General features: G+C 49.6%; 1 protein-coding gene across 5 annotated transcripts in view; it reads right to left on the minus strand.

Annotated features, from left to right (window-relative positions):
- The window catches only part of LOC101172396 (retinal-specific ATP-binding cassette transporter), a 37984-nt gene that overhangs the window by 13117 nt on the left and 7152 nt on the right, over positions 1 to 17715 (minus strand). For 4 of the 5 annotated variants that reach the window (XM_023964846.1, XM_023964848.1, XM_023964849.1 and 1 more), the window contains exons 8-19: positions 16498 to 16587; positions 13736 to 13973; positions 9858 to 9997; positions 9650 to 9766; positions 8418 to 8615; positions 6876 to 7081; positions 5225 to 5401; positions 4557 to 4779; positions 3563 to 3784; positions 3221 to 3425; positions 3051 to 3143; positions 2557 to 2748 (exon numbers count right to left, since the gene is read on the minus strand). In XM_023964846.1, coding sequence (XP_023820614.1) covers positions 2557 to 2748; positions 3051 to 3143; positions 3221 to 3425; positions 3563 to 3784; positions 4557 to 4779; positions 5225 to 5401; positions 6876 to 7081; positions 8418 to 8615; positions 9650 to 9766; positions 9858 to 9997; positions 13736 to 13973; positions 16498 to 16587 — 2101 coding nt within the window. Of the gene's footprint in view, positions 1 to 2556; positions 2749 to 3050; positions 3144 to 3220; positions 3426 to 3562; positions 3785 to 4556; positions 4780 to 5224; positions 5402 to 6875; positions 7082 to 8417; positions 8616 to 9649; positions 9767 to 9857; positions 9998 to 13735; positions 13974 to 15687; positions 15759 to 16497; positions 16588 to 17715 lie in introns of those variants that run through there. The other variant, XM_023964850.1, reaches the window with a different exon arrangement.

A 17715-nucleotide genomic window follows, 5' to 3' on the forward strand; every position in this document is an offset into this window, starting at 1 on the left:
CAGCGGGTGGAGGTGCTGGTTCTAGTCTACGCTGCCTTCTTTTTGACGATAGCTGAACATTTCGTTCCCTGATAGCAGCAGCAGCGCCGGTCACCACCCTCCTCCATGTCACACGGTCTTCAGCTTTTCCCTTCCAGTTGTCATATTCATTTATGTTCTTCAGGTGTCTCTTGAATACGTCTTTAAAGCGTTGTCACGGCGCTCCAACTTTTCTTGATCCTTCTTTCAATTCTCCAACGAAAACAGCTTTTGGTAGTCTGGTGTCTTCCATGCGTGTAACATGCCCCGCCCACCTTAGTTGACATGTGGTGAGCATTTCTTCAACACTCAGCATTTCTGCCCTATTCAGTACCTCAAGGTTTGACACATTATCTTTCCATGAGATGTTCATTAGTTGTCGGAGATGTCTCTGCTGTACTTTATCAAGACTCTTAATGTGGCGTTTGTAGATGGTCCAAGTTTCAGAGCTGTAGAAGTGTTGGCATTATGATTGCTCTGTAGACTTTCATCTTGGTTTTCAGGTGGATTCCTCTCTGGTCCCACAGACGACTTCTCAATTTTCCGAAGGCTGATGCTACAGATTGAATTCTTTTTGATATTTCTGTGTCTATACTTCCACTATTGGAGATAGTACTTCCCAGGTAAGAGAACTTGTCTACTTCAGCCAGTGGAGTACCATTCAGGAGCACTGTTCGTGGGTTCAGTAGAGCACTCGGCTCCCCTCATGGCTCTGGTGCTACGAAAATGGTCATCATCATCATCACACTTCCTTGTAATGATGTAATCCAGTAGAGTTGGGTGCTTGGATCTTGGATGATTCCAGGAGTGGTACCATTTGTCTGGTAAGTTAAAGAATGTATTTGTGATAGCCAGTTCGTGTTCAGAACACTTTGTCAGGAGCATTTTGCCATTTGAATTCATTTTCCCTCTTCCAAATTTTCCCAACGTTTGATGCCATGCTTCATGTTCCTTTCCTACTCTTGCATTAAAGTCTCCTAATAGTATGAGCTTGTCTGCAGCAGGAGTCTTAGAGAGCAAGATGTCTAATGAGCGATAAAAGAGCTCTTTAGCTTCATCGTTGTTGGTCATTGTTGGTGCATAAGCTGAAATCAGTGTGAGATATCTTCTTTGACCAATATGAATTCTTAATGAAATCAAACGGTCGTTCTTTCCAGTTGGTAGTGACTCAAGATCTTTTACAAGTCAATTTGAAATTGCAAAGCCAACCCCTGCTTCTCTTTTTTACCTGATGGTTTGCCAGACCAGTAGAACGTATGAAACTTTTCTCTGAGTTGGCCCTGATTAGAGAAGCGAGTTTCTTGTAATGCTACTATGTCAATCTTGTGGCGTTCCAGTTCACGTGAAATGAGAGCTGTTCTTCTTTCAGGTCAATCATGGTTGTCTAGTAGGGGTCCTGACATTCCATGATGCCAGCACAAGATTAGTGGTTTTTCTACCGCTGTAGTGGATTCCCGCTGACGGCGGTTTGCCAGCCAGGATTGTATGAACGAGCAATTTTTAGTCCACCTTTTCTAGGACCTTCCCTGGACTAGGGCAGGCAGTGCATCCCTAAAAGGGCTGCCTTGTCATTGGAGCAGCTACCTTGCAATGCTGTCGTTCATCAGCAAAAGCACGGCCATCACACTCCAACCGCCTGTGTGCAGAGATCATGCTGCGGCTTCCAGTTCATCAGACCTGCCGGTGTGCCTTCACTCCATGGCCACAGGGCTTTTCCACTCCTCTCCTAGCTTGGGCACAGCTGGGCACAGCTTTCCCAGTACTGCTAGTACCCTCTCTATTGGTAGCAAAAGTACAGAGGCAAGGACGAACCAAGACAGTCTGCACACATGCAGCCAACTGCATCCGATGGCTGAAGCAGGTTCTGCAACACCCTTGGTAGCCGCGTCGGCACTGCGGTGCTGGCTCATCCGCCGTCTAGCCGTTGGGATTCGCATCCTCTTCCGCCATTGTACACCGTTTGCCAGACTTTTGTTTCAGCTGTAACCCTAGGTAGGGGGGCAAGAGGGTGCTATCACTTGCCCAAAGTTAACCCTCAGACTAGTGGAGGGAAGGAGGTGTCTTACTTCTCCATTCTAGACTGGCTCCAAGCAAGATCCAGCCACTGCCCAGAACAAACAAGTCACCAAGAATGAATGTCAAATCCATTCACATGTCAGTTTTCTAAAGTTCACCACGGTTGTTTTTCCATCCAAAGAATCCAAAGGGAACATTCTTAGAACATTCTAGACACTGGATGGTCACATGTCACTTCTATTCATAAAAGTTTAGAAAACATTCTGCTATTAAAATCCTACTTTTTTTTTACTGTTTTTGTTCATCTGGTTTATTGTTTTATGTCAGAGTGAAACAGGATACACTGAAAGACCATAATGTTTGAATCATAAAGTTCATTTTTAGGAAGATTATACCAAAGTGATTTGGAGTTTTATTTATTTTTCTTTCAGAAAGAAAACTCCAGTTTCTGAAGTTAGACTCGTGTTTTCCTTATTTGTCCAGCAGGTGTCCCTGCAGCGTTTCCTGTTTTGGCGTCCTGACCTTCCTGTCCGGCGTCCTGAGCCGCCGCCTCCTCCTGCTGCTGCTGCTTGAGGACCTCCTTCTCCCTCTGCAGGCGCTCTCTCCTGCTTTGGTGTTTGCAGGTCTTCCTGCTGGCTGAGCCGTTGCAGGTCTCCGGAGTGTCTCTGCTCTCCACCTCCTTCTTCTGGTCGTCCAGCTCAGGCTCCTCTGGACCTTCATGACGGCAGAGGATCAACAGGAGACGGTTGGTGATGTTTGGGACATCATTCAGCATTCACTTTCAAAAACTGGATCATGTAGCTTACATTGGTATGACTAGCGTCCAGGAAAAGCAAATCTCTGAGTAATTTAAGGTTGGTCCCCCGATTTTGTTATCTGGGTGGTGAAAGTTGGTTTTGGTATAGAGTCACAGGGTTGACTCTTTACCACCAGGTCACCAATGTGGCGTAAAAGCCAAGTGATGCTCCGCTGTTCACAGGGTTAAGTGAACCCCCGCCGTCCTGTTCTACACTCACCTGCATGGGATGCTTGCATGGTTGTCGGTGCGGGACCCGTCCAGTAGGACGGCAGCAGAGGGAAGTAGAAAGGCCGGCTGATGCCATACTGTCCTGTAGAAGACAAAAACACGCGTCCCAGCTCAGAGTCCCAAACTCATTGAAATCACCATTTCTGCACGAGGACAAACCTGGGAAGACATTGTCCAGGTACCAGGCTAAGACAGCATAGAGGATGGCATCCAACGTCATCATGAAGATGGATGTGAAGAAGGAGTAGGTGTCTTTTTCCAAAGGACTCGTCTGGATGTTGTTCCACTGGAGACCCAGTCCCTGCTCCTCGTACCGGGACAGATACTCAGTACCAAAGCCAAAGGCCACCGGAGACAGCAAGCTCTGGATTATAAACGATAGTATGGGGGTTTGGTTAAAACACAAACCGCCGGTCCACAGTCCACGGTTTAGCTTTACTGTTTGAGCTTCATGTTTGGCCTGCAAATTCAGGCATTCAGAAGAGTGTGACGACAACGCACCGCGGCCAGTTTCATGTTTTTGGTGATCCGGTCCTGCCAGGCGAAGCAGAGGACGTGAGGCAGATAGAGGGTGAAGTAGATGATTCCACTGCAGGCGGCTGCCAGGTTGGCTTTGTTGAAGAAAACGCTCATTAAGAAGCATTGCATGATGGTTGCCACAGTGAACGTCAGCAAGAAGAAAAAGACCAGGACCGGGTCGCTGTAGTTCAGAACCTTCCCACCCTGTTGAAACAGAAAAGAGTGAAGACTTGGTTCCTTGAAGTATTTCCAAAAAGACCTAGTTCCCAGTTTCCCATGAAGGTTTGTAGAACATCCACAGGTCAACTACTAGACCGCTCCATGGGACCAAAGTGGGTGTTGGGATTTGTGCAAGAGCACCACAGTGATGTAATAAGGACGAAGTAAACACTGACGGGTATTTGACCCACCTGGTGGTACTAGGACTTGAACCAGCAACTCATTTTACCAACTATCCTGTTACACCCCTGTCTAGGGGTTTGTAAATGGGTGTAACATAAAGGTAAAAAGGAAAATTAAATTCACCAATGTCTCATAAACTCTCACGGGACCCAGACTGAAATTAAGCTGGAAATTTATTTACAATGAAAAACTCAAAGCTATACAAAAAAAAACAACCAAACCCAGATTACAAGGACCAAAGCCTCTAACAATGTGTGTCAAAATTGCTCTGCTGCTGGTTTTAAAGCTGCCGCTGGAAGTCCTCAGCCAATCAGGTGCTCCGGACACTGTGGCGTCCAATCTGCACACAACTATGGGAGTGAAAGAAAAAGGAAAGGCAGAACCTCCCACTGCAGCAGAAAACCAAAGAAAACAGGTACAGAAAAACTCCTAATATACAAATAAAACAGTATTACGGCCACAGCCGTAACAATCCCCCCACCACAGCCCACCATATTTAACCAAAAACACTGATGGCTGCCAGGAGACGAGTCTTCTCAGTCTCATCCACAGGGGGGCGCCATGTGACCCTCACCATGATGATGGTGGTGAGCAGTGCGGTGCTGACGGTCATCATGATAAAGCTGTCGATGAACCAGGTGTACCACATGACTCCGCTGTCCACCCCCATGGCCTTCAGGGTCTCCCGGAGGCGCAGCTCCTTCTCCAGAACGATGCTCTTCACGGTCATGGACACGGAGTAGATCCAGGCCAGAACCATGAACATGGGGAAGCAGCGGTTCAGCGTGATCATGAAGCTGCAGAGCAGGTCCCACACAGGAGGCGGAGGGTTAGCTTGATGTCAAACAGAACCAACTCAAACACAGACGGTTCCGTCTGGGTCTGCTTTCTGCCCAACAACAACTTCAGAATGAAGCACCAATCCCTACGTAGGACAGGGTCACAAGGTCATTGCTTTCTCTCTACTTCCTCCTCTTTTAGGTGACAAATCGGTTTATTGTTAGAGAACATTTTTAAATTGATTAATCCTGAATTTCAGGAACAAAGAGGCTGATGAGACCTGAACTTGGAAGACTCAAAGACCTCTTTCAATCCCTTTAACATCAGAACACCCCCAAAAATGTATTTTATGATGTGAGATCCTTCAGAAGAAAATCTCTCTTTCACTGAATTGAACTTTAACCGTTTGAACCCTTTTGTTCTGGATTTAGAAAAGACAAACTGGATTTTTCAGAAACTCACAGGTCATCCACGTAACACGGGTACGGCATCTGCTGGATGTAGACGCCGAGCGGCCAGTCGTTGCCCGTGTGGAGCTTGATGATCCCGTGTTCAATCATGTCCTGCAGGTAAGCGAACCCCCCCCATAAGTATCGCTGGTCCTCCACAGGGTCCGCTCTGGGCCCGGGATCCCAGTACCTGTGAGGAGACCATGGCAGGTGAAGGACAAAGGTGGCTGGCTCTTCTAGTGGAGGTAATGTGTTTGATGGGAATTTCAGCGAGTACAGCTTAGAGCCTTGGTCATTTGGACCCAAGCGGGGGGGGGCCCGTATGGGTTCTGTGGGTTTTTGGGTGGTGCGGTGTGTGGGGAGTCGTAGAGAGGAGCGGCTGCACCTTAAGGGACGCCATGAAAGTGGAACGTACCATTGTCGTGGGTGTGGTTAGTGCATGAAGTATTGGTAAGGATAATAGAAGTTCCACGCACTTATGACGTACAGGTGATGCTGTTGTACAGCGTCTGAACGCCACGCTTTAGTCGTTAAGGTGTGAGGACTGACTCCTTACTGACCACACAAATGCTGCACGCACGTGGTGTGCACGTGATCCGTAGGTCTCCATAGGACGCCATAGGACGTCCACACAAACTACACTCTGATTGGCTAATTTCCTCATTTCTCACAGTCAGGCAGCAGCGAGGAGCGTGCACGTTTCACGTGAACAGCTTCTACAGTCTGCAGGATTTGGGGGGTAAAAAGAAATAAAAAATCAGCACGACACGCCTGCGTCTCTCCTGCTGCCCTCTTACGTGTTGTATGCGTGTTCACTAGGACCTGTCGCTGCAGCAGAAGTGTAGAACAACAGCTTCACTGAGCGTCCGCCGCCGTGCTCAGCTTTGACCATTTTGCCCCCACAGACTGCCTGTATCGCCAGGAAGGACAGCCGGGACTCAGACAGGTTTTGCTTTGCTTTGTACAAAATGATTCCAATTCCAAAAGCTTTGTTCAATTTTGTAAAACATCCTGCAGACTAAATCTTTTAAGCCTCCTGGACTGCGTGAGCGGTAGTTCTCCTTAAGCGGATGAGCCTGAGTCAGAGCTCTCTTTATCATCTGATTATTCACTGGCTCAGAGGCAGGAGGCTCCCTTAAAGCCCGCTGGGGCAGAGCTGCTATGCAAGGCACTAACCTGTAACCCCAGGAACAGTGTGGGGGTGCATGTCTTGCCCAAGGGCAGGGAGGGTGGGAACCAAACCTGCCATCTTGTGGTCAGAGGTCTGACCGTTCCACCTCTGCACCACAGCTGGCCCATGTCTACATGTCAGCTTGGACAGAGAGGCGGAGCTCTGATCAAAGAGTAGCAGGTTCAGTTCCTGTCACCCCAACAGAAGTGGTCACGGTGGAAGGTTTGAGTGAAGACTGTCCTTCATCCAGGATGGTTCCAGAAGACGTGAAATGTCTTCAACTTATCCAGAAAATGCATTCTAAAACTGAGGAATGAGATAAATCTGGATGAATGACTTGATCAGAGCAGAACCAACATGGGAAAGGTCCACCAGGACTGGAAGAGCACCGAGGCCTGGTTTTGTCTTTGTGTACTTTGAAATCAGAGGATGTCGTTTCAAACGTGTAGCTGTTGAAAACTGTCCAAAAAAAAGACTGAGGGAGCGTCCGCACCTGTCCTTGATCTTGTTGGTCCGCTCCACGGCGTCCACATCCATGCGGATCTTGTATCGGACATGTGGGGGAACGCTGGAGGTCCAGGGTAACATGTCCATGAAGACCACTCCAGCCCAAAACTTGTTCTCCTCCAGGAGGTGCAGAGCCTGATGGGTCATTTGGGACTCATCTGTGTAGGCCACAAACTTATCCAGACTGACACACTGAAAAAGAGAGAGGGGGGGGGGGGGGGTAAAAATGGAGAGCCAGTTTGTCCTGAAGATGGGACAGATACTCTTCAGCTTCCTCCTCTTCATCAGAAAAACATTTCAGCTCTGATCCTACGCTGGTGACCGCTGCATCTTTCTTAAACATTATTTTTCTGTAACCCTTCTGCTATCCTAGGAACTTTAACGTTGGGAATGGGTCATCTAGACCCACTAGACCAGGGGTGGGCAATTCCAGGCCTCGAGGGCCGGTGTGTCTGCATGATTTCCAGATACTCTTGCCCTACTCATGGCTGATTACCTGGTTCAGGTGTGTCCAGCCAATCAGAACATGCCAGAGCATGGTATGCTGGAAAACATGCAGGAATGCGGCCCTCAGTGCCCACCTCTGCACTAGACAGAGCTCTGAACCTTTTTTCTTCAATGATTTGTGATCTTCACTGGTGTCCATGGATTACATGAAATCTTTCCACCTTTATCCACCTTTGTCATGGTAGGGAGAACACCTCAATGGAAGGGGGGGTCATTGGATAGCACAAAGGTTAAAGCACTTAAAAACTCAGCGTGACCCTGATCAGATTTGTATTTGCTTGTTTTGTTCCGTTTTGGTGAGATAAAGTCATCTAAATAGCTCCAGAGAAGAGCAAATGTCTGGCGTTCATGGAAGTTCTGGGATTTCCTTTACCTTCTGCTGTCTGCCAGTGGCGGTTTTTCCGATGGACAATGTGAAAACAAACCCTCGCTGACAGACAGCAGTGTGGCACATTACCCATGGGTAAGAAAAAAAATAGCCATTTCCCCCCCTGCAGGTTTTCTAGACTCAAACCGCTCATTTCCTCACAATCTTACTGAATTTTGCGCTTTGGCGGCCCGACATACAAACTAGATCTTAATTATGAATTCAACAATAAAAGTTTTTTACATTTCTGTGATTACTAGAATGAAGTAAATGACAGATTTGTTCTTGTCTGTATGTGGGCGGGGCTGGAAAGGGGGCGTCAAACTGTCCAGGACCTCTGCTGTCTGCAGTAGATACACAACGGATTTGGGGCTGAACACAATAATCTCCTGTAGAAAAACCTCTGGGTCACTTCAAGCAGGAAAATGTTGAAAAGGTGAAAAAGTCACAGAAAAGCGTCATTTCTGCCATCAGAAAAATCAGCTGAAAACGGAGTTTGTCTCCGTTAAGAGTTCAAATCCCGGTGACCATGTGCAGCTCCTCCCTCCCCCCTTCAGGCTGACCCTAATCAGTTCCTTCATGTTACCGCGGGGGGGCAGGACCGGGATCTGGGTGGTGTTTGCTCTCAGGCCTGCAGATCAGAGCAGAACTCACCTCTCCGTATTGGTTGAACATGTTAATGACCTGATCGAGCAGGTGGAAGACGCTTCTCCAGGTGAACCTGGCCGCTCCAGACTCTCCGTCTTCCTCCACTCTGTGGTTCAGAAAGCCAAGAATGTCCTTGGTGCTGAAGTCAGTTTGTGCCAGACGCGTGTCCAAGAAGTGCCTCACTGTGGGGTTAGCCAGAGTGTCCTGCAGGAACCCAAGCAACAGACCAGTGAGGATCCTGGTTCTGGACCTTCTGGACCCAACAGCTGAAAAATGCAGCTCAACATCTGGTCTGGACTCTTGTCTTATCATCGTCATAATTCATAAGAAAGTTTGGGATTTTTCAGGAAAGTCCTTTCAGTCCGACCGCTCATGCAGGAGAGAATGATTTCTTTTAGTTTGGCATGAAGCTTCTCCACAGAAAACCTCCCTAACGGAGCTGACAGGTGGAAGCCGGGGAGGAGGGTGGGGGGGCAAACGCAGCGTAGAGAGGCGGAGAGCGCACACCTGATTCTTAAGCAGGACGTGGAACAGGTGAGTTGATTGGCCTGAACCGCCCAAGGGGAGGAGTCAACAGGTAAGCGCACTGCTGAGCTTCCTTCTGGGGTTTGTTATGAAGTCAAACTTCTTTTCTTTCTCTTCTTTGAAAGTAGATTTTATAATGACTTTGCATGTTTTGAATCTTTGCACTGTTATGTTTTGTGATTTTAATGCATTTTCCTGTTTTGAATCACTTCCTGTGCGACACCTGCCTTCCCTAAAACGTGCTCAGGAAGTGGCTCCAACAGCATCACAGTGTTTGTTGCGGCAAAGCCAAAAGCTCCAGCCTCTTCTGTGCACGAGCATGCACGAGCGTGCACGTGACCCCAGGGGCCTAAAGTCGGTTCTGGTATTGATTAGAACTGATGCTGTTCTTTCCGATGCAAACACGACGATTCTGGATTTTCTGGGTTGTAAAAGCGGATTTCAGTCAGACGTCTTTTTCACTCGTGTTAACTAAATCTGAACAGATCAAAAACATTTTTCTAATATCTGAATCCTTCTTTGTGTGCAGAGACTGGAGCAGGACTGTTCTGGAGAACCGGTTCTTTGGTGTTTGGATGGAACCTCTCCCATCTATGCTGACAGAACCGAGCCACTTCCACTGGAGTCACTGGTGGGTTCTGCAGGGGAACCCCCCCTGACTGCTTTTAGAAGAACCACAGAGTGGGGGAGGGGGGCGTGTCCATGACTCATACCCTGATCATGTTCATCTGGACGCTGTGGTTGAAGAAGTCCTGGAGCTGAGGAGCGAGCTCCTGCCAGGCTTTGGCCATGTTCTGGAGCCTCTCCAGCTGCTCAAAGGTTGTGTTGGCCTGAAAACACAAACACACACCATCACACCGTTTTAGAGGGGCCGCACCACACGTGCAGGACCCCCAGACCCCTCTGAGCAGCAGCACTTACACTCTTTATGATCTTGCGGGCGGCTGGAGCGTCTGGAGTGAAGAGGATCTTCCCCATCAGGAGGGGCTTGACGGCGCTCCACATGATTTTGGTGACGGGGTTGGACTCCAGCGTCTGCATGAGAGCGTTGCAGAACGGAGCTTTGGGAAGCAGAGAGCGGAAAGAGAAGGTCAGACATCATATTAAGATCATGTGCTCCAGCCTGATATCACCGTCCTTCTCTGCTGTCTGTCATTCAAATTCAAACTTTATCTATAAAGCACTTCTCATGGAAAGTAAGAAGTTCAACTTTGTGGGGAAGCCTCCGTGGGAATAACAGGAGCTTCAGCACTCTGTTTCAGTCTGACGAGACAAAAATTCACCAACAAGCCCCGATTTCAGCATTTTACGCCAACACTTGGCCCATTCTGGAATAGGGCAGCATCATCGGGTCGGGTCTGGGGCCGCTGGTCGAACTCAAGGCACAGAAACCGTTTTGACTGTAGCTTTGTCTTCAGATAACCAAAAATGTTAACATTTTTCAATGTCCCAACACTAGAAACACCTTATACGAGGAACATGATGACCGGAGAGACCGACTGCTCATGTCTGTGAAGCTGCTGTGGTCTCCATGCTCACGGCGAACCACCAACCTCTGTGTCATCGCTCCATTGGCTCGGGTTTGAACGGTTTCATTTGGCACATTTGGCTCATTTGTATTTCAGCAAATGCTCGGTTCTCTTCCTGTCATTACTGCTGACTTTTAAATCTGGTCTGGTTTCTCAAAGGTTGTTGAAAATCTGAAAATATGACATTTATTTGGTATATTTATATGAAGATTTTAGATTTTTGTGCACGAATCCGCCTATAAATGGGCTTTAGCCTGTTGGCAAAAGTGTGTGACTAAAATCTCAGATTAGGTTATTGATGAAAACGATTTGTTTGTGGGCAGCGGACATTTCAAAAGGCAAAGCTGTCATTTGAAGATGCAGATGATTGTTCCTGTTTCTTCTCTATGTGGTGTGGAAGTGGTTATCTGACGGTGGGCTAGGGGCATCTTCCTGATTTCGGTGCGTCTGCTTGTGTTGTGAGACAGATGTGAGCGTAGCTGAGGCGTAGCTGAGGCGTGGCTGAGGCGTGGCTGAGGCGGAGCTGAGGCGTAGCTGAGGCGTGGCTGAGGCGTAGCTGAGGCGTGGCTGAGGCGTAGCTGAGGCGTGGCTGAGGCGTAGCTGAGGCGTGGCTGAAGCGTAGCTGAGGCGTAGCTGAAGCGTGGCTGAGGCGGAGCTGAGGCGTGGCTGAGGCGTGTCTGAAGCGTAGCTGAGGCGTGGCTGAGGCGTAGCTGAGGCGTGGCTGAGGCGTAGCTGAGGCGTGGCTGAGGCGTGGCTGAGGCGTAGCTGAGGCGTGGCTGAAGCGTAGCTGAGGCGTGGCTGAAGCGTAGCTGAGGCGTGGCTGAAGCGTAGCTGAGGCGTGGCTGAGGCGGAGCTGAGGCGTAGCTGAGGCTTGGCTGAGGCGTAGCTGAGGCTTGGCTGAGGCGGAGCTGAGGCGGAGCTGAGGCGTGGCTGAGGCATAGCTGAGGCGTGGCTGAAGCGTAGCTGAGGCGTGGCTGAGGCGTAGCTGAGGCGTAGCTGAGGCGTGGCTGAAGCGTAGCTGAGGCGTAGCTGAGGCGTAGCTGAGGTGTGGCTGAAGCGTAGCTGAGGTGTGGCTGAAGCGTAGCTGAGGCGTAGCTGAGGCGTAGCTGAGGCGTAGTTGAGGCGTAGTTGAGGCGTGGCTGAGGCGTAGCTGAGGCGTGGCTGAGGCGTAGCTGAGGCTTGGCTGAGGCGTAGCTGAGGCGTGGCTGAGGCGTAGCTGAGGCGTGGCTGAAGCGTAGCTGAGCCGTGGCTGAGGCGTAGCTGAGGCGTGGCTGAGGCGTAGCTGAGGCGTGGCTGAGGCTTGGCTGAGGCGTGGCTGAGGCGTGGCTGAGGCGGAGCTGAGGTGTGGCTGAAGCGTAGCTGAGGTGTGGCTGAAGCGTAGCTGAGGTGTGGCTGAAGCGTAGCTGAGGTGTGGCTGAAGCGTAGCTGAGGCGTAGCTGAGGCGTAGCTGAGGCGTAGTTGAGGCGTAGTTGAGGCGTGGCTGAAGCGTAGCTGAGCCGTGGCTGAGGCGTAGCTGAGGCGTGGCTGAGGCGTAGCTGAGCCGTGGCTGAAGCGTAGCTGAGGCGTAGCTGAGGTGTGGCTGAAGCGTAGCTGAGGTGTGGCTGAAGCGTAGCTGAGCCGTGGCTGAAGCGTAGCTGAGGCGTAGCTGAGGTGTGGCTGAAGCGGAGCTGAGGCGTGGCTGAGGCGTAGCTGAGGCGTAGCTGAGGCGTGGCTGAGGCGTAGCTGAGGCGTGGCTGAGGCGTAGCTGAGGCTTGGCTGAGGCGTAGCTGAGGCGTGGCTGAGGCGTAGCTGAGGCGTGGCTGAAGCGTAGCTGAGCCGTGGCTGAGGCGTAGCTGAGGTGTGGCTGAGGCGGAGCTGAGGCGTGGCTGAGGCGTGGCTGAGGCGTAGCTGAGGCGTGGCTGAAGCGTAGCTGAGGCGTAGCTGAGGTGTGGCTGAAGCGTGGCTGAGGCGTAGCTGAGGTGTGGCTGAAGCGTAGCTGAGGCGTAGCTGAGGCGTAGCTGAGGTGTGGCTGAAGCGTAGCTGAGGCGTAGCTGAGGCGTAGCTGAGGTGTGGCTGAAGCGTAGCTGAGGTGTGGCTGAAGCGTAGCTGAGGCGTGGCTGAGGCGTAGCTGAGGTGTGGCTGAAGCGTAGCTGAGGCGTAGCTGAGGCGTAGCTGAGGTGTGGCTGAGGCGTAGCTGAGGTGTGGCTGAAGCGTAGCTGAGGCGTAGCTGAGGCGTAGCTGAGGTGTGGCTGAAGCGTAGCTGAGGCGTAGCTGAGGTGTGGCTGAAGCGTAGCTGAGGCGTAGCTGAGGCGTAGCTGAGGCGTGGCTGAGGCGTAGCTGAGGCGTGGCTGAAGCGTAGCTGAGGCGTAGCTGAGGCGTAGCTGAGGTGTGGCTGAAGCGTAGCTGAGGCGTAGCTGAGGCGTAGCTGAGGCGTAGCTGAGGTGTGGCTGAAGCGTAGCTGAGGCGTAGCTGAGGCGTAGCTGAGGTGTGGCTGAAGCGTAGCTGAGGCGTAGCTGAGGCTCTGGCAGTGGTCAGGCACTTTACTGGAGCGGAGGGGGACACGTTCATGGGTGAAATGTCAGGTCCTCTTCGGTTTGGGTGGATTCCATCTGGTTTCCAAAGATCTGGTCTACTTTGAAAGATTGCAAAAGTGTCAACCTGATTAAAGTTGCCGTCTCGTTTGAGTGACATGTTGCAGACTTTACTGTCTGAAGCGGGCAGTTGGAAGCGGATGATGTGCTGTTTATTTTGCTGCTTGATGCTGTGGATGAGGGTCCTTCTTGAGGGTCTCTGATTCCGGGAACTTGAGGACAATTATTGTGGGAAAGGAGGGGTTGTGGTGAGCGAGCTGGCGGGCAGAGGTGCTGATGTCACGGATGAGTGCGCCTTGGCGACAGGAAGTCGGTAAAGCAGACATGGAAGGTCCCACGGTCCCCTTTTCTGATTTCAGGCAAACGGGCTGTTTTGTGGACAAATCTTCCTTTTATTGTTCGTGCTTTTGATGACAGCTGTCATTCAGTGTAGAACGTAAACATGGAACAGAAAACCCCTAGAAATGTGTCAGAGACCAGAGGACATGAAAAGGCTGTACGCTTATCCAGCAGCTCCTCACAAAGCTGCAGAGCTGAAGGTGGACATGGTAGAAAATGCTGTGAAAAGAACCTCTCAGCTCCTCTCAGACAGAGGAACGATATTTTACAGACAGAGGAACACTGGCTCCAGACAGGATTTCCAGACATGGTTCCTCAAAGCAGCAGCACAAACAGAGGAAAAGTTCTGCCCATCACTTACTGGCTGTGTGGTCGTAGACGTAGTCCTGCTTCTTGCTGCCGTTCACCCCCAAAAACACCTTATAGTTGTTGTCTTCGTACCAGTTGAAGGACAGGACACTGGAGCCCCCCCCTTCTGGGTATCCGCAGAGAAGGCTGGACACGCTAGACATCAGCTGGGTGAAGGATGAAGGACCTCCCGCTTGAAAGAACGGAGAGACGGCCTTCAGGAAGTCCTGAGAGCTGTCCCGCTGCATGAGCTGCAAGAAGACAGGAAGACATTTTTATTCTGCTACCATCTGATCCAAAAAAAGTTCTCTCTCCTCAGACACAGGAGGAACGTCTGTCAGAAGAAAGTTCTCTCTCCTCAGGCACAGGAGGAACGTCTGTTGGAAGAACGTTTTCTCTCTTCAGAGACAGAGGAACTTCTGTTAAAAGAAAGTTCTCTCTCCTTAGAAACAGGTAGAACATCTGTTAGAGGAACGTTTCCTCTCCTTAGAGACAGGAGGAACGTCTGTTAGAAGAACATTCAGACAGGAGGAACGTCTGTTAGGAGAACCTTTTCTATCTTCAGAGATAGGAACAACGTCTGTTAGAAAAATGTTCTCTGTCTTTAGGGACAGGAGGAAAGTCTGTTGGAAGAACATTTCGTCTCTCCTTAGAAACAGGAGGAAAGTCTGGGAGAAGAAGGTTTTCTCTCCTTAGAGACAGGAGGAACGTCTGTCAGAAGAATGTTCTCTCTCCTTAGAAACAGGAGGAACGTCTGTTATAAGAACGTTCAGACAGGAGGAACGTCTGTCAGAAGAAGGTTCTCTCTCCTTAGAAACAGGAGGAACGTCTGTCAGAAGAAGGTTCTCTCTCCTTAGAAACAGGAGGAACGTCTGTTAGAACATTCTCTCTCCTTAAAGAACGGAAGAACGTCTGTTAGAGGAACGTTTTCTCTCCTTAGAGACAGGAGGAACGTCTGTTAGAAGAAGGTTCTCTCTCCTTAGAGACAGGAGGAACGTCTGTCAGAAGAAGGTTCTCTCTCCTTAGAAACAGGAGGAACGTCTGTCAGAAGAACATTCTCTCCCCTTAGAGACAGGAGGAACGTCTGTCAGAAGAACGTTCTCTCCCCTTAGAGACAGGAGGAACGTCTGTTAGAAGAACGTTCAGACAGGAGGAACGTCTGTCAGAAGAAGGTTCTCTCTCCTTAGAAACAGGAGGAACGTCTGTCAGAAGAAGGTTCTCTCTCCTTAGAAACAGGAGGAACGTCTGTTAGAACATTCTCTCTCCTTAAAGAACGGAAGAACGTCTGTTAGAGGAACGTTTTCTCTCCTTAGAGGCAGGAGGAACGTCTGTTAGAAGAAGGTTCTCTCTCCTTAGAGACAGGAGGAACGTCTGTCAGAAGAAGGTTCAGACAGGAAGAACGTCTGTTAGGATAACCTTTTTTATCTTCAGAGATAGGAACAACGTCTGTTAGAAAAATGTTCTCTGTCTTTAGGGACAGGAGGAAAGTCTGTTGGAAGAACATTTCGTCTCTCCTTAGAAACAGGAGGAACGTCTGTTAGAACATTCTCTCTCCTTAAAGAACGGAAAAACGTCTGTTAGAGGAACGTTTTCTCTCCTTAGAGACAGGAGGAACGTCTGTCAGAAGAGCGTTCTCTCTCCTTAGAGACAGGAGGAACGTCTGTCAGAAGAAGGTTCTCTCTCCTTAGAGACAGGAGGAACGTCTGTCAGAAGAATGTTCTCTCCCCTTAGAGACAGAATGTTTAACAAACGTTATGAAACTGCAGAAATCCTCATGAAGGTGAAATAAAAACGTCTGACAGCAGCAGAATGAGGGAAAACTCAAGACGTTATCCATCCCATAATGAATACCCCCTTATTATCCAGAACAGACACATGCTGCTGGTCTCCATGGTTACAGGAATAGAGATAAGTCCTCTGACCGTGAACCTGAACCCCCCCTTTGTTTATTTCTTTGACGCCTACCTGGAAGGGGAAGCGGGGAGACATTCTGTCACCACGGCGACACAAACGTCCCACCTAAAGGAAGAGTCACCAAAAAGGAATTTGCTACCCCCCCCCCCCCCCCCCCCGGACCTTCTCCAACTCATTGTTCCACCCGTCAGCGACCGCGCTGGAACAACCGAAGGCCACGTCTGAGGCTTTCTGCTCTTGACCTGGAAAATTCTGCAACGGAAACATCTTCAGCCGAACCAGCTGCACGTCTGACAACGTCACGGGTCCATCGCTGAGCTGCTGGCTACTTCATCACCATGGTTACACATTTCCCCACCAACCTGAGGGCTTTGCTCCTGAAACCTGGAAAGGCTGCACACGCAGCAGCTTCTTTGACATGATGAGCTTTTTTGAATGAACGCAGATGCAGCTGAGTGGCTCCTGTGATGGACATCTATTGCTTTTGCTTAGATAAACTCATTTTGTAGCTGAAGCTGAACGTTGTTCTATATTTCATAGCCACTTGGACTGGATGGGGGGCAGAAAGTTGAACATGGGTAGTTGATAGAAACTCTGTTATTCTCAGTCTGTAAGTGAAACCACATCAGTTTTTTGCATTTCCTCCACTTTTCCTGTGACTAAAGTCCACCATATTCTAGTTTTTAAGAATCCATGACGTCAGCGTCTGCATTGTTGTTCAGCGGTGCGTCTGCAATCGTGACTTGGAGCACGCTCAGTAACCTCAAACCGGCAGCAACAGAAAAAAACACTTCCTGCACAACTACAAACATAAAATCAGGTCCTGCAGGACTCAGACTGTAGAGCTGCAGGAGTTCTTACTATCTGGATCTTGTCGGATGCCGTGCTGAGGACTTGGCCCCAGAAGTGCAGATCAATCCCCTGAGATCCTCTATGCAGAACCTGAGGCATCTGTTGAGAAAGAAGCACAGAAAAGTCAAACTGAAAAACAGAAGAAATGTAAAAACCGGTTCCTCTGTTCTCTCTTCAGATGTTGGAACATCAGCTGGAACTGTTTTGAAACTGTGTTCTCAAATGCAGGAGGCAAAAAACCATGAGTGCCAAACAAAGGTAGAAATATCCTTCCTTCCTTCTTTTTGCATTCAATGAAAATGGTGGGGGGGGCAGGAAAATGTAGAGTCATGGGTAGAAAAATGCTGGAATTCCACCGTCTACACAAGATGTAGTCCATCTGTGTGCTTCTGCCTCCACTCTTATAGGTCATCCTATGTTTCTCAAGAAACGTATTCACCAGAGCCATTTCTATATTTGTTACTGAACCAACCTCCATCTGTCCTTCTACATTCCTCTCCTGGATACCAAACCTCCTCATCACCTCCTCATCACCTCCTCATCACCTCTGTTTCCTGCACCAACATATCGATTGAAATCTGCTCCAATGACAACTCTCTCTCTTCTAGAGATGTTCATCACCAATTCATCAACGTCCAACCAGAACGTCTCCTCCAGCTCACATCCTCCCTGTGGGGCAAACCACTAACGACATCAACCATCACACCTTCCATTTCTATCTTCAGACTCATCACTCTGACACTCTTCTACCCCCAACAACACTCCTAGCAGACTCCTCCTTTAAGGTAACTCCTCCTCCATTTGTCCTCTCATCTCCATCACAACAGAACAACTAGAACCCTGCTCCTGAGCTTCTAGCCTTGCTACCTTTCCACCTGGTCTCCACCTGGTCTCCACCTGGTCTCCACCTGGTCTCCACCTGGTCTCCACCTGGTCTCCACCTGGTCTCCACCTGGTCTCCTGGACACAGTACGTCTACCTTCCTCCTCTGCATCATGTCCACTGACTCTCTACCTTTTCCTGTCATAGTTCCAACATTCAAACTCTCAGTCCAACACTCGTGGCTTTCCTCTTCTCTCTCCTCCTACCAACACATCTTCCTCCTCTCCTCCTTCAACCAACAGCCGTCCAATTTCCACCGGCACCCTGTTGGTGAACACCACTGATGGCGTTCTTCATGGCTATAATTGATCCCTCTCAGCATAAAATAGTTTAAAATAATATTAT

The sequence above is a fragment of the Oryzias latipes genome, chromosome 17 (assembly GCF_002234675.1).
Source record: "Oryzias latipes chromosome 17, ASM223467v1".
In the NCBI taxonomy this organism is placed as follows: domain Eukaryota; kingdom Metazoa; phylum Chordata; class Actinopteri; order Beloniformes; family Adrianichthyidae; genus Oryzias; species Oryzias latipes.